The 22,086-nt window shown below is 41.4% G+C and overlaps 1 protein-coding gene across 6 annotated transcripts in view; it reads left to right on the forward strand.

The window, feature by feature from the left end:
* LOC110960409 (protocadherin-1-like) overlaps positions 1 to 22,086 on the forward strand; it is a 295,344-nt gene that overhangs the window by 14,227 nt on the left and 259,031 nt on the right. For 5 of the 6 annotated variants that reach the window (XM_051954882.1, XM_051954886.1, XM_051954884.1 and 2 more), the window contains exons 2-3: positions 5,655 to 6,480; positions 16,057 to 18,240. In XM_051954882.1, coding sequence (XP_051810842.1) covers positions 5,671 to 6,480; positions 16,057 to 18,240 — 2,994 coding nt within the window. In that variant the 5' untranslated portion in view covers positions 5,655 to 5,670. Of the gene's footprint in view, positions 1 to 5,654; positions 6,481 to 16,056; positions 19,834 to 22,086 lie in introns of those variants that run through there. The other variant, XM_022207638.2, reaches the window with a different exon arrangement.

The following is a 22,086-nucleotide window of genomic DNA, read 5'->3' on the forward strand; positions in this document are numbered from 1 at the left end:
TCGGTGAGAAAGTTTCATTCTGTGGGAAAAAGGACGAACTGGACAATCTGTGGTCCCCTGAGGAGACAAAAACACACAAATCCAACACACTGCGCTGTGGTTCCTCTCCACATTTTGACCCCGACATGTGTTTTTTCCTACATGCAGCTTTTCTCAGGACCTCAGACTTTTATTTTTAACTCCAGAATAAAACTAAACCCGGCTGTGTTTCCTCCAGAACATCGCTGCTGTTTTATGGTGACATACGTGGAAAATTTAGAATGAAAATATTATTTTTTTTTAATTATTTATTTAAAGGATAATATGAAAAAAAATCTGGAAGTATTTCACATCACATGATGGAACATCTGGATAGAGGAAGGAAAAAATAAAAATAAATGTCCTACACAAATAAGACAAAAAGTCTGCTACAAAACAACAAAAACAAGATATAAAAATGTCAAAAAATACCAAAAATAGCCACGAAAGCAGCCACAAAATGACAAAAAGACAAAAAATGTAAAATGCAGCCACAAAATGACAAAATATGTTAGAAATAAGACAAAAAAATCTGTAAAAGCTGACAAGAAATGCCAAGAAAATGTAGAATACAGCCACAGAACGGCAAAATAAGACAAAAAATGTATTTATTTTGTGGTTGTATTCCACATTTTTTTGTCATTTTGTGTCTGTTAAAATAAAGCAGTTTTGACCAAATATAACCATTTTAGACTCAGATTTGGTTATTTTTTTGTCCTGATTTTATAATGTTGTGATTTTGATAATTTATGTTATCTTTGGCTATTGTAACCTGATTTCAGGTGATTTTATGGCGTTTTCAGGTTTCAGTTTTAATGATTTTTTGTATTTTTTGCTGTTCCAGTTTAGTTTCTGCTGATTGATAACGTCTACAGGTTGTGATTTTAACATTTTTTGTAGCCATTGTAGCTTAATTTCAGCAGATTTTATAGTGATTATTGGTTGCAGTTTTCTTATTTTCTTGTGTTTCCTGAAGAATCCCTTTAATTTACAAATCCAGGATGGTATGAAGTGGAAATGGGCAGTTTAGAAATGTAAGAATAAGATTAAAGATCAAAGGTTAGAAATTAAAAATGTAAATATTAGAGAATTAAAGGCGAAGTCGCACCAAGGAACAGGCAGAGAGAACATCTGAAATAAACAGTAAATAGTAAATAAATCCAGAGCAGTTTGTGTCTCCTGCAGCCTCAGATTCAGATCCAGACGGTTGTTGATTCGACCGGCTGGACGTCGGCCAGTAAACGGTGGTCTCGTTTCCACGGCGACGTGTGAAACGCCGGCGGGGGTCGGAGGTTTGAGGCGTTTGGCAGCTCAGAGAGAAAAACGTGAGAAAAGTGACGGTTTCCAGTCAGAGTCAGGAGGTAATGAGGTGGAACAAACCGGAATCCTGGGACTGTAAACGTTATCGGCTCCAACGCTTTAATCCATCAACCATTGATTTATTCATCAAACGCGTTCTTCAACCACCAACCTCACAGATGCAACTCGCTTTAGCAGCTAAATAGTTATTAAACTTCTGTGATCTGATTTTTTTTAGCAGCTTCAGAATTCTCTGTCATTTTTGTGCAAAAATGCAAAATTGAAAATATGTTAGATTCACAATTTTTAGGTTTTATTTTCAAATAAACAGCAAAAAATGCGTGTTTGACGTTTGCAGCTCCTGGTAGTTGTTTGTGTTTTCTGTAAAATTCATTTTAATCTGAACTGAAATCAACAAACAGATGAAAAAATTAATCAAAGATAAGTGTGATGTTAGCATTCTGCAGGCTAATGTGGCTAACATTAGCCTGAGCCACAGCTATAGCAGGTTCTGTAGTGTTAGCACATTGTTTGACTAACATTAGCATAAGCCATTTAGAATAGAAGGATCTTTAATATTAGCACATTACATGGCAAATGTGGCTAACATTAGCACAAGCCCACATTATAGGAGGATCCTTGATGTTAGCATGCTGCAGGCTAATGTGGCTAACATTAGCATAAACCACAATTATAGGAGAATACTTAGTGTTAGGGCATTACGTGGCTAATGTGGCTAACATTAGCATAAGCCACAACTATAGGAGGATCTTTGGTGTTAGCATGCTGCAGGCTAATGTGGCTAATATTAGAGTGAGCCCCAACTATAAGAAGATTCTTAGTGTTAGCATCTCATGTGGCTAACGTGGCTAACATTTATTTTGTGGTAACTTAATAAAAAAACTGCCTTTCTTTCAAAAATAAGGACATTTCTAAAGCTGTGAACGGTAGTGCACGTGGCGGTAAACAGGAGGACGGTCATCTTCCATCCTGCATGTGTGGGCTCCTCTAGGACGTGAGCAGGAAATTAAAAAAAGAGAAACTCTCTTCAGATTAGCCTCAGCGACCTGCAGCTCAGAAACTCCTGCAGAACACAATCCAGAGAGTGTCTGAGATGATTTACTGCCAAGAAAAAACGAGTTGGGAGCCAGAGAGAAGAACGAGGAGGAAGAAAGAGTTTCCATCAAGGAGTCTGTCGCAGACTTCAGGTGAAAAGTCCAGAAACATTCAGACTCTTATCAGCTCCGGAGTGAAAAGTGATTTCTGCAGGGAGAATCTGAGGTCTTCTGTAAATAAAAGTGAAGCTAACGCGACGTCAAGGCTGCTCCTGTTCAGAGAACATTTAAATGATAACCCTCACTGCTACAACAGGAGTGGTGGTTTTGGTCCTTTCTGTGGTAATTTTGTCCTTTTGGTGGTGGTTTTGGTTCTTTTTATGATAGTTTTGGTCCTTTTTGTGGTGGGTTTGGACCTTTTTGTGGTGGTTTTGGTCCGTTTTATGGTAGTTTTTGGTCCTTTTAGTGGTGGTTTTGGTTCTTTTTTTGCTCCTGTACAGAGAAAAACATTTAAATGAAAACCCTCGCTGGTACAACACAACAAATCTCCAGGAGTTTCTCCAGACAGAGGTATCTGCATTAGAGAAGACAGCTAGAAGTCCTCAAATCACGCTCAGAATCTCAAATTACAGCCTCGCATGGTCGTAAAACCAGTCAAATACACGGTTTTATGTCTTAAACTGCCTTTAAACGGAGACGTAGCATCAAATACATCCCACTCCCAACCTCAAAGTGACATTTAAAAGGTTTAAATTTGACTTTATTATCATTGCAAACAGCCTCGTATGCTAGAAGACAACAGAAGAGGCTCAAATATGTGGAACCAGCCGCTTACATGCTGTGAAATAATTTCAGTTTAACATATTAAATAAAACCCTTAAACTGTACACGATATGCATTCATTGCTCTGACTGTAACTCACATTTATCAGATTTATGAGATACAGATGAACAGAAACCAGGTTTTTTCTTCAGACTGTATATTTGTCTAACTATATTTGCTGATTTCTGACACTTAAAGACAAGTTGTTGCTATTGTTTGTTCAGTTTTCTACCATTTGAACTGAATATCTTTAGATTTTGATTTGAGTTTATCAAACAAAGAAAGCAATTTGCAAGAAATGAGACGGTACGATGCAGACAAAAGGAACTACAAGTGACATTTCACATTTTAAAAGAAGAACTTTGCACTTTAGATCAGATTTGTCAAATAAAGAAAGCAATTTGCAAGAATTTCTATATTTTGAGTCCTTCTGAAAATGCTTTTGATGGCACTTTTGTTCCTTTTTGCGGTGATTTTGGTCATTTTTATGGTGATTTTGGTCCTTTTTGTGGTGATTTTGGTCATTTTTATGGTGATTTTGGTATTTTTTGTGGTGTTTTAGACATTTTCGTGGTGGTTTTGGACCTTTTCGTGGTGGTTTTGGTCGTTTTTGTGATAGTTTTGGTCCTTTTATGGTGATTTTGATCCTCTTGTGGTGATTTTGGTCGTTTTTGAGGTGATTTTGGTCATTTTTGTGGTGATTTTCGGTCCTTCTTGTGGTAGTTTTGGTCCTTTTTGTGGTACTTTCGGTCCTCTTTGTTGTGGTTTTGTTCATTTTTGTGATAGTTTTGGTCCTTTTGTTGTGATTTTTGGTCCTTCTTGTGGTGATTTTGGTCGTTTTTGAGGTGATTTTGGTCATTTTTGTGGTGATTTTCGGTCCTTCTTGTGGTAGTTTTGGTCCTTTTTGTGGTACTTTCAGTCCTCTTTGTTGTGGTTTTGGTCGTTTTTGTGATAGTTTTGGTCCTTTTGTTGTGATTTTTGGTCCTTCTTGTGGTACTTTCGGTCCTTCTTGTGGTGATTTTGGTCCGTTTTGTAGTGTTTTTGGTCTGTGACGGTTCAGGTGGAAGACTGGGGTGAATTTCATGGATGATTCTTAGAAACATTGAGAATTTGATGAGGAAGTGATTTTAGCGGCTGTCTTACGTCTCTGTTTTGACGGTATGAAGCTGTTCGTCAGTCTGAGCTGCTTCTCCGGTCGCCTGCAGCAGCTTTCGGTTTGTCTTCCTGTTGGCCGGCAGCGATAGGAAGCCATCACTCTGCCGCTCGCTGCAGGCGGCGCCGAGTCCGGCCTCAAATCTGACCACCCGCAGGTCCTAGCAAGCGTCCGGATGTGTTTAGTGGCCCGAGGAGACGGAACCGACCATCGATTCCTGACCAGCTCTGGCATAAATCTGAGAAGGAGCTTTCTGCTGCTCGGTTCTGCCTCCACTGATCCGTGTTCTGCTGTCTGGAGTCGTGGCGCTGCCCAAAATCACACTGAAGTGTCCCTAAATTATTATGTTTTTCTGGAAAAATGGCAAAAGCTTCCAAAAGATTCAGCATTTCCCCAAATTATGTAAAGAATTTCAAAAGACCTGATGTTTGTCCAAAATGACTCAGAAAATGTCCAAAATTGGTCAAATCTTGATCAGTTCTAGACTGAGACCCCTGATGGATGTAAACTGTTGATAAGGCTGCTTCTTTCAGTGGAAATTTTGTCTCCTTGTGGTATAATTAGCTCTTTTTGTGGTAATTGTGATCCGTTTTGTGGTGATTTTGGTCATTTTTGTGGTGATTTTGGTCGTTTTTGTGTTAGTTTTTGTCCTTTTTGTGGTGGTTTTCTTCTTTTTTGTGTTAACTTTGGGTGTATTTGTTGGCATATTTTAGCCTCTCAAAATAGTTTTGACTCTTTTTAAATTGATCTTGTGTGTTTTTGTGGTTATTTTGTCCGTTTTTGTGGGTATTTTGCAAGTTTTTTGTGCCAAATTTGAGTTTTTAATCACAGTTTCACCTGTTTTGTGGTAGTTTTGGTCCTCTTTGTGGTAAATTTGGCCATTTTTTATGATGATTTTCCATGTTTTTGCAGGCATATTTGAATGTTTCAGGGTAATTTTACAAGTTTTTAGTGCCGAATTTGAGTTTTTGTTGCAGTTTCACCTGTTTTGTGGTAATTTTGGTCCTCTTTGTGGTAATTTGGGGTGTTTTTCCTGGCATATTTAAACCTATCAGGGTAGTTTTGAGTCTTTTAGGAGTGTCTTTGTATTGGGGAACTTTCCCCACTGTGGGATCGTTAAAGTTTATCCTTATCCTTTTGTGGCAATTTTGGGCTCTTTTGTGGTGATTTTTCAGCTTTTTTACTTATTTTCTTTGTGTTTAGCGGCCCAGTGATCGATTCCTGAACAGCTCTGACATAAATCTGAGGAGGAGCTTTCTTGTTTCTTGGTTCTGCCTCCACTGATCTGTGTTCTTTCGTCCTTTCAGAGAGCTGTCTGGAGTCATGGCGCTGCCCAGGTGGGGGGTTCTGCTGGTTCTGGCCGTCGTCCTGCTGGCCTCCTGCGGCGCCGCGCCCACCGACATCCTCTACCGGGTTCCTGAGGAGCAGCCGCCCAACACGCTGATCGGCAGCCTGGCGTCGGACCAGGGCCTGCCCGACACCGGACACCTCTACAAGCTGGAGGTGGGCTCGCCCTACCTGAGGGTGGACGGCAAGACGGGCGACATCTACACCACCGAGATCCCCATCGACCGCGAGACTCTCAGGGACTGCCGCAACCTGTTTCCGGGCGACAAATGCTTCCTGGAGTTCGAGGTGTCGATCACCGACATGGTGAAGGGCATCGGCTCGGGGCCGCGGCTCATCGAGGGCCGCATCGAGATCCTGGACATCAACGACAACACGCCGCAGTTCTCCTCGCCCATCCTCACGCTGTCCATCCCCGAGAACACCCACATCGGCGCCCTCTTCTCCATCCCCGTCGCCACCGACAAGGACTCCGGCGACAACGGCATCGCCGAGTACACGCTGACCGCCGGGCCGGACGCCGACCAGCTCTTCAGCATGCAGGTGGTGGTGGACACGGACGAGAAGCTGCCGCAGCTCATCGTCATGGGCAACCTGGACCGCGAGAAGAAGGACTCGTACGACCTGAACATCCGGGTGGTGGACGGCGGGAAGCCTCCCAGGGCCAGCAGCGCTCTGCTCAGGGTCACCGTCACCGACCAGAACGACAACGCCCCCAAGTTTGAGAGGAGTCAGTATGAAGCCGAGCTGCCGGAGAACAGTCCGCTGGGACACTCGGTGCTGCAGGTGAGTCGCACCTGGACGGGTGACTGTCTGGACGCTACAGGGACTTAATCTGCTCTTTATTGTCTGAAGTAACCCATCAGCTGTTTTTAACGTAGGAAAGTCATGAAAAAGTTGTGTTTTTCAAGATGACATACTCAGAAACCAGAAATATAAATGGAAACTGCCGTCCAAAAGTTTAGGGTCACTTAACTCTGCTTTCCTGAACTTTATCAAAAGTCTTTCCTGACGTTTACTAAGAATCTACAGTCTCTTATCCTGAACTTTACTTTAGGTTTTGAATAAAAAATAAAGAAAATGTCTGGGTGAACTCAGGCTTTTCAGCGATCGTGTTTAATTTAGACTTCTTCTCTTTAAAATCATTTAATTACCAGAATAGCTGGTGATTAATCCAATAATCTCTGTAATCTATTAACTGTTGCAGCTGTTTACCATTTAATTACTTTCACTGGAACTGCATTTTTTAATCAATACCAGCGTTTTCTAATTCCAGCTTCAAAGAATCAGAATTACGTCTTTAACAGTCATCAGGAGGATTAAACGATTTAGCACATCTGATTACCGTACAAACCGGTTGATTAGTCGATGATAAACAGCCTTCATGAAGGGAAGCAGAAGGTGACTGTTGTGGACGTCTTCGGGTTAAAACAGTTTAAGGTGGAACGTCGATGATAATGAAAGTTCTCCTGTTTTAACACAGAGTCTTCCTGCTCTAAAAATATCAATCCTCAAATATTCACCATGTCCCGTTGTGACGGAGCTTTTCCATGATATGTAGTTAATATTAAACCAGCGCTGTCTATTGATCTTAGCTCACATGCAGCTTTACAGTGCAGAGATAAGGTTCTCCTTCCAGACCACTGCTTCAGAAACTCCATTAAGCTGCATGATCCCGTCAGGACAGAACCGACCAAAACCAGGTTCAGGTTCTCAGCTTCATGTGTGGAATGAAGGATTCTGTGGACAGCAGTTTACTAGTACCACATTTTGGGCCTTTTTGTGCTGATTTTGTGTTTCTTTGAGGCAGTTTTGGCCTTTTTTTATTTTGCTGATTTGGTCTCTTTTTGTGGCAATTTCACCAGAACTCAGATGTGTTTCTCAAAAAAATGCAAATCCAAATGACAAAAAGGTATCCCAAAATTACACAACAGTTATTCAGAATTACTTGATAATTGTAGAAACTGTTCCAAGAAAAATTCAAAATAACACAAAAATTGTCCAAAAGAATCATACAAAACTTCCCAGTTACTTAAATCTTTCTACAATTAAAGGAAAAAGCAAGACAAGAAAAGACCAAAAAGCAAGACAAAAGATTACGAAAATGAGACAAAAACGACATAAGAACAATTAACAATCTCGTATTTTACTTTAAAACAACAAAAATAAGGGACAAAATGATTTTAAAAAAAGCAAGACAAATGACAAAAATCAGAGATAAAAGACTAAAAACTACAAAAACAAGACAGAACAACAAAAATGAGAAACAAAACAACGTGAGTCAAACTACAAAAGCAAGACAAAAAAGACAAAATCTGACAAAAATGAGACAGGAAACGACAATAAACAATCTAGTATTTTATTTTCTGATCGAAACAGCTTGTCATGGTCTAGAAATGATTTTAAATTTATAGTTTTACTGATTTACAATCTGCAGTTAATGTCTTCTCTGTAAGTTTTACACTTTGAGGGCCGGATTGGACCCTCTGGAGGACCACTTTTGGCCTGCGGGTCGCATGTTGGACAGTCCTGGAATAAAGGATTCTGTGGAGCAACAGTTAGCTTGTAGTTTTACCACATTTCCTCCACATTTTGTGAATAATAAACGTTGTAGGAACCGAGCTCTGCTGCTGCTGCTGGAGAGTCAATCTGGAGTTTTTATTGTCCGGCCGGTGCTGCAGAGGACCCTTTAACCCGGCCGGTGATAACACAGATCTGCACGTAATATGCTGCTCAATTATCCGTGTGGACAGATGGCGGGGTGGAGGTGAGGCAGGCCGTGGGATCGCAGCGTGTAGTCACATATTAACCACTGATTCAGCTTCACCTCCGGGGCCTCGGCCGGCCGGAACACTCGGTCCGGCTCGGTGACTCCGCAGCATCGCCGCTTCTTCCAGCGCTTCGCTCCCCGACCAGCCAGCCAGCCTCGCAGCCTTCCAGCTCGCCGTGCATGACTTAATCTGAGTCAGTCATGAGATTATCCACGGGGCTTATTGGTATTATTGCTCTGGATGTGGCTCATTGCATTTCAGAGAGCCGCAGAATTCATTTCACTTCCGTGCGTTTGAGGAGCGATGCTTTAGAGGCAGCGGGACGGCCATCCTGACCTGCTTAAATCGTCCAATGGCGACGCAGACGTGTATATCCCCGGCTTTTGACTCGCCGGTTAAAGGACACGCTGCTGCGCTCAGAATATTTTAACCTATTTTCTGCTAGTGCGGTTAAAAATCCAGCATTGACTTCCAGTCAGACTCAGTGAACATCAGAGTCTGTTTGTGTCATTACTGTCTAAATATTTACTACATGAAATAGTATCCACAACTTCAGCTCAAACTGTTGCCTCCTCACTTCTGAATATTTAATCTGACTGAAAGAAACTACAAGAAGTCGAGCTTCTCCACTGCTTCTCATCAGCTTCCTGTACAGATAAAGATGCTGATTCTTTATTTTATTCACTCACAGTGAAAGGACTGGTTGAAGAATTGGTGGATTTCTTTACCAACTAAAGGTTTTCTTTGGTTAAGAAATCTACTCGTCTTCAACCAATCAAAGGATTGGCTGAAGACGAGTAGATTTCTTAACCAAAAACCAATCGATTGGTTGAAGAATTGGTGGTGTTCTTTACCAACTACAGGTAGGTTGCTTAACCCTTTAAGCTTCAGTCAATTCCAGCCGTTTTCAGTACAAAAAATCGCTAATATTCTATTTTTAAATAAAAAAAATTACGAAAAATACGGGGAATATTGGACGCGCATCGGGAGGTGCATTTCCTTGAAAACGACCGATTCGGGGATTTTATACCGACTTCAGGACATGTTTTGGACAAAATAGTTTACTGGCTTGTGTCATCTGATGTAAAAGGTTGGATTATGGCCATTTTTTGTGGAATCTTTTTTTTTGTGTGTAATAATGAACCCGGAAATGTGAGTCACGCTGTGTGCGTTGAAGCCGTGTATAGAGAACGGATGGATGGATATTTGTTTTTGTCGGACAAATGTGTTTTTCTCACCCGCTGTGGTAATCACATCTGAAAGTGGTTTATACCGGCGGATTCATGAGAATCTAAGCTTTCCATCGGTGTATAGTGTTTGTATAATCGCGTTTGCACCCGTCGGACATTCTTGAAATTCCTATGCAAATTAGTAGGTGTACCGCCGGCGGTACACTGAAGCTTAAACGGTTAACCAACCAAAGCAAACCAAAAACTAATCAATTGATAGATTTCTTAACCAACTAAAGGGTTTCTTTGATTGGTTTAGAAATCTACCAGTTCTTTAATCAATCAGTATATTGATTGACGAATTGCTAGATTTCTTAACCAACCAAAGGTTTTTTGAACCAGCTAAAGGTTTTCTTTGGTGGGTTACGAAATCTACCAATTTTTCAACTAATCAATTTTTTAACCAACCAAAGAAAACCAAAAACAACCCATGGATTGGTTGAAGACATGGTAGATTTCTTTACCAACTAAAGGCTTTCTTTGGTTAGTTAAGGAATCTACTAGTCTTTAGCCAATCCTTTGATTGGCTAAAGACTAGTAGATTCCTTAACTAACCACAAACCAATCAGTTGGTTGAAGAATTGGTAGATTTCTTAAAATCAAGCAGAAATATCCTCTAAAACCGGGATCTTTTGCAAATTCCTTAATTCAACTTGAATATTTCTGATGATAAAAGTTGAAATGCTGGAAGAAGCTTCCTTACATAGTCGTTATTCAGAGTTTAAGTTGAAAAACTGTCAAACTAAAATGCTTCTCCGTGTGATTGGATCAGATTCTGATCACTGTCAGGACGTTCAGATTCAAATGTGGCTCCTGCTTCTGATTGGTGCAAAGAAATAAGTGACATCACTGCTTACTAGCTAAGCCCCGCCCACTTCAGACCAGTAGGAAAAGCAAACTAAAAGAAGCCCAAAGTAAAGTGTAGAAATGAGCAGAAGTGCTGTGAATTTGTCAGATTTCTGGTGACTTCTGTGGAGAAGCAGATTGAGGATCATCAGCGATTAACTGATCAGATCTCTGAGCGATTCTTCTCTCTTCAGATGTGGAGATTATTAAAGACTGAAGAATGTTTGAGAACACTGACAGATCCCTCGAGTCTAATCACTAAATTCCCCTAAAAGGCAATCAAAGCACACGATATAAGAGTGAGCTGATTAATGAGCTGAAGGAGGCAGCCCAGAATGGTTTGAAGGGTCCACGCTGAACTACCATGTAATTATAATGTAATTTAGTCAACAATAACCGTGACAGGATATAAACAGTGATGGATTATCTCCCTGGAAGTGTCTGCCAGACGCTTTTCTGAGCAGCAGATCCATCTGAGCCCAGATTCGAGGCGGTGGAACCGGCCAGGAAGCAGCCTTGGTCGATAGTTAACTGTTAACAGGAGAGAAAGAGTTTTAGTTTAGTTTTAGTGCCAAAAAGTACTGAAGAAAACCAAAATTCAATCCATTGATTAGTTGAAGAACTGGTTGGTTTCTTAACCAAACAAAGTTTTCTTTGGTTGACTTCGGCCCTGCGTAGCTAAGAGAGCTGAGAAACTTCCAGATCATAGAGTGTCTACAAAGGAACACAACATTTAGTCATCTGGAACTGAACCAGAAAGGATTTTACTTTAAAAAAGACGGAAAAAAAACATGACAAAAATGAGACAAGAAAAAACAAGAGACAAATGTCTGAAATCAGACAAAAATGAGACACAGAAATGATAAAAATGAGACATATAATGACGAAACAACAAAAACAAGAAGGTCTGATAAAAATGAGACACAAAACAAAAACAAGACAAAAAATGATAAAAATGAGACACAAAATGACAAAAACAACAAAAATTAGATAAATGACAAAAATGAGGCCCAAAATGACAAAATATTACAAAATGAGAAAAACAAGAAAAAAAACAAGAAAAAACATGAGACAAACGTCTGAAGTCTGACAAAAATAAGACACAAAATGAAAACAGAAGACAAAACATTACAAAAAGGAGACACAAAATGACAAAAATGAGACATATAATGACAAAAAACAACAAAAACAAGACACAAAATGACAAAAATGAGGCACAAAACAACAAAAACAAGACAAAATTTTACAAAAATGAGACACGAAATGCTAAAAATGGGACACAAAACGAGAAACAACAACAAAAACGAGAAAATGAGAGGTGATTAATGAGCTGAAGGAGGCAGCCCAGAATGGTCTGAAGGGTCCACGCTGAACTACCATGTAATTATAATGTAATTTAGTCAACAATAACTGTGACAGGATATAAACAGTGATGGATTATCTCCCTGCCAGATGCTTTTCTGATCTATCTGAGCTCAGATTCGAGGCGGTGGAACCGGCCGAGCGGTGTCCAGGAAGCAGCCTTGGCCTCTGGTTAACCGTTAACGGGAGATAAAGAGTGTTTATACCTGCTGGAAGCTCGACTCGCCGGCCTTGGAGGGCAGCCAGAGCAGCTCCGACTGTTCAATACACAATTCTCAGAAGCTGTCAATAATTCACCGCTGTTTGGTGATGTCTGCCGCTTAAAGCCACACCGGGGGAGAGGAAATCAATGGGCAGGAGAAATTATAATTTCACTTTCATGCTTTCTTTAACCTTAACCTCTGCGCCTTGGATCAGTGGCTTCCACGGTCACCGCTGCCGGTCTGTCACACTGTGTGATCCTGAGCAGACAGGAAACCAGATATTTATTATGTGTTGGAGAGAAAGTCCCTCAGAGAGGCTGCAGTCGGCTGCAACAACCTTTTAATCCTCGTTTCTTTCCCTGAAACATTGAATCTTCCCTCGCAGAAAAACATGTTCTGGATCAGCTCCAAGCCGTGTCACCTTTATACACTGTTAAATGTTGATTTGTTTTTCGTTTTTGTCATTTTGTGTCTCATTTTTATCATTTAGTGTCTCATTTTTATTATCATTTTGTTTCTCATTTTTGTCAGTTTTTATCTAATTTTTGTAATTTTTGTCGCATTTTTGTTATTTTGTCTCTTTTCTGTTGTTTTGTGTCTCATTTTGTAATATTTTGTCTTGTTTTTGTCATTTTGTGTCTAATTTTTGTCCTTTTGTTTCTCATTGTTGTCATTTTTTGTCTTGTTTTTGTCATTTTGTCTTGTTTTTCTCAATTTGTAACTCATTTTTGTCATTTTTTAATCAAATTTTTGTCATTTATTGTCTCTTGTCATTTTGTGTCTCATTTTGTAATACTTTGTCTCGTTTTTGTTGTTTTGTGTCGTTTCTGTCTGGCTTTTGTCATTTGTCTCATGTTTTTGTAGTTTCGTCTCATTTTTATCATTTTGTGTCTCATTTTTGTAATTTTTATGATTTTGTGTCCTATTTTTGTCATCTTAGGTCTCCTTTTTGTCTGTTTTTATCTAATTTTTGTCATTTCGTGTCTCATTTTTGTCATTTTGTGTCTCATTTTTGTCATATTGTGTCTCATTTTTGTCATTTTGTCTCATTTTTGTAATTCAGATGTCGAAGGTATTTTCCAAATCACAAGAAGTTCCACTCAGGTTCTACTTTTCTGTGCTAATGGAGCTTTAGTTGGTGGCTTTCTTGCTAAAATGTAAAGATACGACCTGCAGCAGGTTAGCTTAGCTTAGCATAAAGACTGGGAACATCTCCAAAAACATGAGTTCCTGCCCCAGTAATACCCTGTAACATACAACCTCATAAAAACAAACCGTTTTTTACCAGTTAAATGTGAGTCAGTGAGCTTCAGAGATGCCGGTCGGTGGATTTGTGTTACCTTTGGTCAGAGCTAAGCTAGCTGCTCTCCGTCTTTGTGGTTTCGTTTTTACCCTGCAGACAAGAAAGTGGTATCTTCAAACACTTGGCAAAGCAGTGAATAAGTACATTTCCCCAAACCGCTGCTTTAAAAACACTGGCACCGCTGCCTGAATGTGAAACAGATTCCTGTCCTTGGCCCAAACACTGGGAGTTTTATTGTTGGTTTAAAAAGGCTCATCCCACAGGCACATCTCTTCATCGTGGTTTTTTTTAGGAAGCCAGTGTTTTCTGTTTTCTGGACTTAAATGCTGTTTTGTAGAGATGCAGGCTTGGCTCCCATCCAGCTCACCTTTAAAGCAATAATGGCCCAAAAATGTAGTAATATATGTAATATTTTGTCCTGTTTGTCTTGCTCTGTGTCTCTTTTGTCTGACATTTGTCATTTATCTCAGGTTTCTGTCATTTTGTGTCTCATTTTTTAATATTTGTCCTGTTTTTGTCGGGGTTTTTGGTCTTTTTTCGTCTGATTTGTGTTGTTTGTCTCACATTGCTGTCATTTTGTGTCTCATTTTTGTAATATTTTTGTCATGTTTTTGTTGTTTTGTGTCTCTTTTTGTCATTTTGTCTTGTTTTTGTTTTCTAGTTTTGTGTATGTTTTTGTCCTATTTAGTCTTGTTTTTGTCATTTTGTGTCTCATTTTTGTTTTGGTTTTGTTTCTTGTTTTCTAGATTTGTGTGTATTTTTGTAATATTTAGTCTTGTTTTTCTCATTTTGTGTCTCATTTTTGTTTTGGTTTAGTTGTTTTGTGTCTCATTTTTGTAACATTTTGTCATGTTTTTGTTGTTTTATGTCTTTTTGTCTGACTTTTGCCATTTGTCTCATGTTTTTGACATTTTTTGTCTCGTTTTTGTCGCTTTTTTCCGTTTTTGTCGTTTCATGTCTCATTTCTGTCGTTTTGTTCCTCGTTTTTGTCGTTTTGTTCCTTGTTTTTGTTGTGTTGTGTCTCGTTGCTGTCGCTTTGTTGTTTCCCGTCCTTGCCCCAAACACCTTGAGTTTCATTGTTGGTTTAAAAAGGCTCGTCCCGCAGGCACATCTCTTCATATATTTTTTTAGGAAACCAGTGTTTTCTGGACTTAGATGTTGTTTTGCTGAGGCTTGGCCCCCGTCCAGCTCACTTTTAAAGCAATAATGGCCTTAAAATGTAGAAACCCTGATTACGGTGCGAGTCCCAGGTGGACGCTACGCTAACGCTGAACCAGCAGCAGCACCTGAGATGTTCACATCAGCTGTTCACCAACCGCTTCATCTGGAGCCGCACGCCGACCCACATTCCAAACAGCGGCATCGAATGAACGCAATTAAGAAGTATTAGATGAGCTGATAGAAAGGCGTCCTAATGAGTCCATCTTAAGTGATATTTTGCTGACTGCTCGTACCTCCTAATTGACTAATTACCTCCATTTGCTTTGGGTTCGGACACATGAAGCCGGATCGTGGCTGTCGGTCCTCGCCGGTCTCCTAATGGGCCCGGAGGAGCCGGAGCTTTTCTGATAATGAGGGGAACATTAACATTCACTCATCTGCCCATTAGACGCCAATGACCCGCCGCACGGCCGCTGTGTGGGAGTTGGGCTTTGATCGTCTATTATGTTTCACACAGCAGAAACTCCTCCCCCTCAGGAAGCATAAAGGCCTTTGTGGTGTCGCATTAGTGACGGTCATGACTCTGTGGAAGCCAAAGAAGCCAAATAGCCATTTAAATGTAACTGAGACTGTAATGGGAGCGTGGGGCGTTCGGGCGGCCTCCGACTTCTGACACTCTGATTTATTATTCTGCTTGTAATTGGCAAAACAGCACTCTGGACTTTTATTGTGAAGGCGTTAAATGGAGAATATCATTAAAGTTTTCAGCAAAAACACCCACAGATTCTAGACTTTATAACTCAAATGTTTTGCTACCAACAAGAAGCCGTCTTAAATAGAAACTGGCTGCAACCAGAATCACAAATATCCCAATTAACAGGTAAAATTCCGTGGTGTGAATGTTTAAACCCCCAAAGAGCTGCCCTAAAGCATACATATGTAGATGAACCTGCAGGGATCCTTTTAATGACATGAAAAATGTAATGTTAAAGAATAAATAGAGTAAACAAGGGCTCACAATACATACTTAAAAAGGAAAATTATTATTAAAATGTACCTCTCCGCTGTCAGGAGTCCCAATAAATAGATCCAACTGTCTCCAGAGGAAAATGCAACGAAGACAACGCACAAATTACCACAGTAATACATTCACCTGAAACTGAGCACAACATGCAAAGACAATCAGCATAAAGACCTCCAGCGTCAGTGCATTCAATCTGTATTAAATGAACCCTATCAACGGGTCACACGCTGGTGAAGGAACCTGATAACATCCAGACAAAGAAGCCCGATGATAGGAATCTTTGGTTCAAAGCAACCTAGAGAGAACAGTCAACCAATGAAAAATGCAATGAAGCTAGTCGTTCCACCATGCTGTGATTTTGTCATTAGTTTGGTTATTCCATGTATTTCCTGTTTCTTTGAACAGACTTGATGAAATGTGTGCTTCAAAGTTTGGCTGAAAACCTTTTTTTCTGCTCTTGCAGGTTCGAGCCAACGATGCCGACACTGGCAGCAATGGAGAGATCGACTACAGCCTCCATCAGGCACCGGAGACGGTCCAGAGGCTTCTGCGCATCGACCGCTCCTCAGGCGTCATCTACGTCAAAGGCCTGGTGGACCGAGAAGAAGAAAACTTCCTCAAGTTCTTCGTGGTGGCCAGAGATCGTGGGCCCACCTCCAAGAGCTCCAAAGTCCTGGTGACCATTAACGTCAAGGACCGCAACGACAACCAACCTGCCATCGAGATCCGCGGCATCGGCTTGGTAACACACCAGGACGGCGTGGCCAACATCTCCGAGGACATGCCCATTGGCACGCCGGTGGCACTGGTGCAGGTGTCGGACCGTGACGAAGGGGAGAACGCGGTGGTGACGTGCGTGGTCGCCGGCGACGTTCCATTTCAGCTCCGACCTGCGAGTGAGTCGGCCAACGATCGGAAGAGGAAATACTTCCTGCAGACGACGACCCTGCTGGATTACGAGCGCGTTAAGGATTACAGGATTGAAATCGTCGCTGTGGATTCTGGGAACCCGGCACTGTCCAGCACCAACTCTCTCAAAGTCCAGGTCACAGACATGAACGACAACACACCCACCTTTTCCCCCGTCATGCTGGAGGTGGACTTTCCAGAAGGAAACCAGCCAGGTGACAAAGTTCTGGATATTGTGGCAACCGATGCCGACAGCGGCACCAATGCAGAGCTGGTCTACAGCATCATCGAGCTCTCGGCCACCAGCCTGTTTGAAATCGATGCTGTCACCGGGGAGGTTCGTGTGAAGAACCTGCTGGATCGGGAAGAAATGGAGCGCTACGAGTTCCGGGTGACGGCGGCCGATAAGGGCGTTCCCAGTAAAACTGGCACCGCTACAGTAGTGATAAATGTCCTCGACCGCAACGACAATGACCCCAAGTTTATGCTGAACGGCTACAGCTTCTCCGTCAACGAGAACATGCCTCCGCTCAACCCTGTTGGTGTAGTAACTGTCACTGATGCTGATAAGGGTGAGAATTCCCAAGTGAGGCTGTTTGTGGAACCGGACAACGGCAAGTTTGTCGTCCAGAACGGGACAGGAACCATCCTGTCCAGCATCTCCTTTGACCGTGAGAAGGAGAGCACCTACACCTTCCGCCTGAAGGCTGTGGATGCCGGTGAACCACCTCGATCCTCCTACGTGGGCGTCACCATCAATGTCCTGGACGAGAACGACAATGCCCCCTACGTCACCAAGCCGGCTAACTCCTCCTACAAATACCTGACACCCGTCACCCCACTGGACACCAGTGTGGAGGTGGTGGAGGCTGAGGACATTGACGCCGGGCCCAACGCTGAGCTGTACTACACCATCACAGGCGGGAATCCGTACGGACTGTTCGAGATCTCACCCAGCAGCGGGGAGATCACGCTGGCGCAGGAATTCACTGGCAAGCACAACGGGCTCCACCGGCTGGTTGTGAAGGTCAGCGATAAAGGCAAACCTCCTCGACACACCACCGCTCTGGTCCACGTTTATGTCAACGACACCAAGTCCAACGTGTCCCTGATTGAGGCGCTGGTTGGCCACAGCCTCTACACGCCTCTGGACACGGACATCGCCGGAGATCCCAACTACGCCATCACTCAGCGCAGCAACATCCTGTACGGCAGCCTGGCGGGAATCGCTGGTGTGATTCTGGTCATCGTGGCCGTGGTGGTCATCAGGCACCGGCTGCAGAAGGACACTAAGAGCGGCTACCAGGCCGGCAAGAAGGAGAGCAAAGACCTGTACGCTCCGAAACAAGGCCCTAAAAACGGCAAGGGGAAAAAGAGCAAGAAAGGAAAAGCGCCGAAACCAGCCAAGCCGCTGGAGGAGGACGAGGAGGCGAGCCTCCAGAAAGGCCTCAAGTTCAACCTGATCAACGACAATGTCAACGACAGTCCCAGAATCCACCTGCCTCTCAACTACCCGCCTGGAAGCCCCGATCTGGGCCGGCACTACCGCTCCAACTCCCCCCTGCCGTCCATCCAGCTGCAGCCCCAGTCGCCCTCCGCCTCCAAGAAGCACCAGGCCGTTCAGGACCTCCCCGCCACCAACACCTTCGTGGGGACGGGCGACAACAACTCCACGGGCTCCGACCAATATTCGGATTACAGCTACAAGGCCAACCCACCCAAATACAGCAACAAACAGGTAGGAGACTACGCAAACACGCCAATGTACTACAGGGACATCCATTGGACCAACCGGGTGTGGTAGTCACGCTGGGACTGATCTGGCACTATTCATCCACCAAAGCTTCACTGATTCCCTGCACTGCACCCACTCCCAAACGGCTGTTTTGTTTTCGGATTGTTTCCGTTCATCATTTCTGTTCTGTTCCGTTCCGTTTGTTTTGGTTTTCACCTCAACATGGACACCACAAACCACAGTATGGATTACGATAGACCAAATATGGGCTTACCAATATTTAGCGAAAGAAGACCCCCCCAAAAAACACGGACTCTGTTGGGGTTTTCTGCTGTGAAGTCATACAACCAAATATTTGATTTCTGCATATATTTATTGAAGAATATTTGTTAAATTACTAAACAAAATGTCATATTTTCTAGAAGTTTGGATATATTTGAGTGTTTTCATTGGGAATCCCATATGGGTCTATCTTGAGCGTTTCTGTGTTTTTCATTTGTCTTATTTGTGTTTAGTTTCACCTTTTCACGAGGGTTAAATGAAGGAGGTTTTTGCTGTTTTTACTATTCACAAGTGTTTTGAATTTGCCATTCATTGAAAGCTTCACGCTGACATCCTCATTAAGTCTGAATGTCTTTTCTGTTGTTTTTTTTTTTCTTTCCGGTGAGGTTTAAAGCTGCTCTTTATGGCCGGATCAGCTTGTTGAAGTGTGACAAAGAGCGACTGTGAATTCCTGAGTTTCTTTTTTCTTTCTTTCCTCTCTTGTACCCATTTTTTTTATTGTTTCTGGGCTTTCTTTGGCCGGTGAACTAGCCCGTCTGAGCAGCACTTTAGAGTGTTTCCATCCAGTTCGGACCAATTTAAGGTCATTTCGGCTCAGTCAGGGAGCCGAGCAGTGAAAAAGGAAAAGAAAGGAAGGGAATAAGAAGGGCGAGGGGGTTGTAAAAAGCCGCTGCATTAGAAAGGAAAAGGTACACTAAGACTAAATACAACTATTTCTTAACCTCCGCACTTGCTGTCAGGTCAGCTGAAATACGACTTTTAATTTTGCCGTGTTCCCGATCACCGGGGCGAAAGAGTCGATTGTTTGCACAGATTAATGGCAGGTAATTTTCCAAGGCGCCCGCTGTTCGCCTTCTTCTACCCAGAGTGCCTTGCTCTTTTCTATTTAATGTACAAAAAAAAGAAAAACCGAAGGAGGCGCTGCGTGATCGCGACGATGGACTGAAGAAAAAAGTCACGTGCACTGTGAAACCCGTGAAGACAATCAGACGAGGGTGATGTTTGTGTACATAAATGTGAACTGATGTTGTGTTTCTGTCTGTGATTGTTGTAAGGACTGAATACCTGAACCAAAGACTCGCTCAGCCACACGCCTGAGCTCCCGCCGCCGTCATACGTGTGGCGTGTCTGCGGTTAGCGTGTAGCCGCTAAGCTGTAGTCGGATTTAAAGCCTCATATCGACTCTTCATAGCACACCTGCTCACTCATGTACTCTTCTTCTTCTCTGGGGAAATAAATGTACACTGTTCTTATTGTTTTCTCTTTTTTTACGGTTAAAAGCAGATTTTGTTTCAATAAACGTTAAATGTTGAAGTGGCGCTCTGTGCTTTCACTGGGTTTGGGCCGAACGCTTCCATCCTCATTTCCATCACTTCTCAGAAAGACAAAAATTAGATAAAAACTGACAAAAAGGAGACACCAGATGTCAAAAATTAGATGAAAACAAACAAAAACGAGACAAAAAATGACAAAAATTAGATAAAACTGACAAAAATCAGACCAAAAAAATGAGAAAAATGAGATAGAAACTGACAAAAATGAGACACAAAATGACAAAAATGAGATAAAACTGACAAAAATGAGACACAAAATGACAAAAGCTTGCTAGAAAACGACAAAAACAAGACACAACATGACAAAAATGAAACATAAAATGACAGAAATTAGATACAAAACGGCAAAAATGAGACAAAATGACAAAAATGAGACAAAACGACAAAAAATTAGATTAAAAACTGATAAAAGCTGGACACAAAATGACAAAAAAATTGGATAAAAACCTACAAACGACTCTTGAAATGACAGCAGGGAACATGTATAGCCAGAATTCCTCTGTGCCGGAGTTTATGTGGATTCTGGACCTGAAGTTGAATATTTTATCTTTTTTATTACTCAATCTCAAGAGTATTTTCTCAGTTTCACAGTTTGGTCAGTTTAAGTCCATTTTTTTGTTTTACATGTTGTCATCTATTCGTTAAAATGGAAAGAAGTGTCCAAAATTATCAAAAAGTTCCTCAAAACCAGTTGAAAATGCAAGATTTGTCCAAAATCTGCTTAATTTTGAAGCAGTTTTGGTGTTAGTTTAAGTTTCAGTCATTTTAAGCAGGTTTTGAACAAATCCCATTTTAAACTGATTCTGGGTCATTTTTCATACTTTTAAAGTAATTTTGGATTAATTTTTTGTCATTCCAGAAAAGTCATTTTACACAATTTTTTCTTCATTTTAATCACCTTTTGGACAAACCTTGCCATTTTAGTCTGGCTTTGTGTCATTTTAGATGAGTTTCAGTCATTTTTTGTCATTAAAGCAAAGAGTAATTTCAGGAGAAAGTCCCTTTAGACGACATTTGGTCATTTAAATATTGAGTCATTTTGGGATGAAGTTCTGTCATTTTAAACAACTTACACTTGATTTGACGCATTTTTATGATGTTAAACGAGTGATTTTGGAGAAAGATTTGAACCATTTTGCTCAATATTTTGACAATTTAATCAAAGCCATTTTAAACATATTTTCCGTCGTTCTGACAGAAGACGTCTCTCCTTCATGACCTTCTGGTTCCTCAGAGCTGCAGGACTTCAGACCAGAAATGATCCACGGTGAAGAAAAACGAGACAGAAGTTTCAAAAAATCACTGCTGAGAAGTGAATGTTTCATCTCCAGAGTTTGAGAAGCTGCTGAGGATTTTCCTTCTGAGCAGCTTCATCCAGATGTTCTCACATGAAGCAGCAGCATCCACGAATAATTCACTCTGTTGTTCCACACCTGATCCGATGCAGGCGTTTCTAATCAGCAGCTGTTTGACTGACAGCAGCTCCTCGCCTCGCCGTCAGGACAGGAAGCAGTAATGGCCTCCATTAGGCCTTCTCCTCTTCTTCCTGCTCCTCTTCCTCGCCTCCTCTCCTCACAAAATTACAGTCATTTCACGGCTGGTGGTGGAAATGTAGTCGGCAGGAACGGAGCGTCTGTCGTCAGCCGAGAGCTTCAGGTTCTGACGTTTCTGCACACGGAGGCAGAATAACAAGATGTGAGGCTGCTGTTTGCTTTCTCGGACGTCTAGTTTTAGTTTTAGCTTCTTTACCTTCACAGAGGAACCTTTAAAATCGTCAAATCGCTGCTGAATCAAGGTTTGTTATTTAGATTCAGCAGCTGACCGACGAACACAGAAAACTGAATACAGTTAAGTCTGGAGTTATTTAAAAGGACAATTACAAAGATAATAAAGAGTTTAACAAAATTTTAAAATTTAGATTTGATTAAACGACAATTAAAAAGTCATTAAATGACACAAAACTTGTCTGGAATTATAAAAATTACTTTACAATGATCCAAAGTTACTCTAAACCGGTTTAAAATGGCAAAATTTGTCCAAAATTTGCTTAAAATGACAAAAAAATATATAAAATGACATGAAACTTGTCTAGAATTCAAAAAATTATTTCAAAATTACCCCACAAAATTATTCAAAACTAGTTTAAAATGACCAAATTTGTCTAAAACTACCTGAAAATGGCAAAAAATAAAAAATAAAAAAATTGCATAAAATGTTTCATGTTTCATGTCAG

This window comes from Acanthochromis polyacanthus, chromosome 10 (genome assembly GCF_021347895.1).
Source record: "Acanthochromis polyacanthus isolate Apoly-LR-REF ecotype Palm Island chromosome 10, KAUST_Apoly_ChrSc, whole genome shotgun sequence".
In the NCBI taxonomy this organism is placed as follows: Eukaryota; Metazoa; Chordata; class Actinopteri; family Pomacentridae; genus Acanthochromis; species Acanthochromis polyacanthus.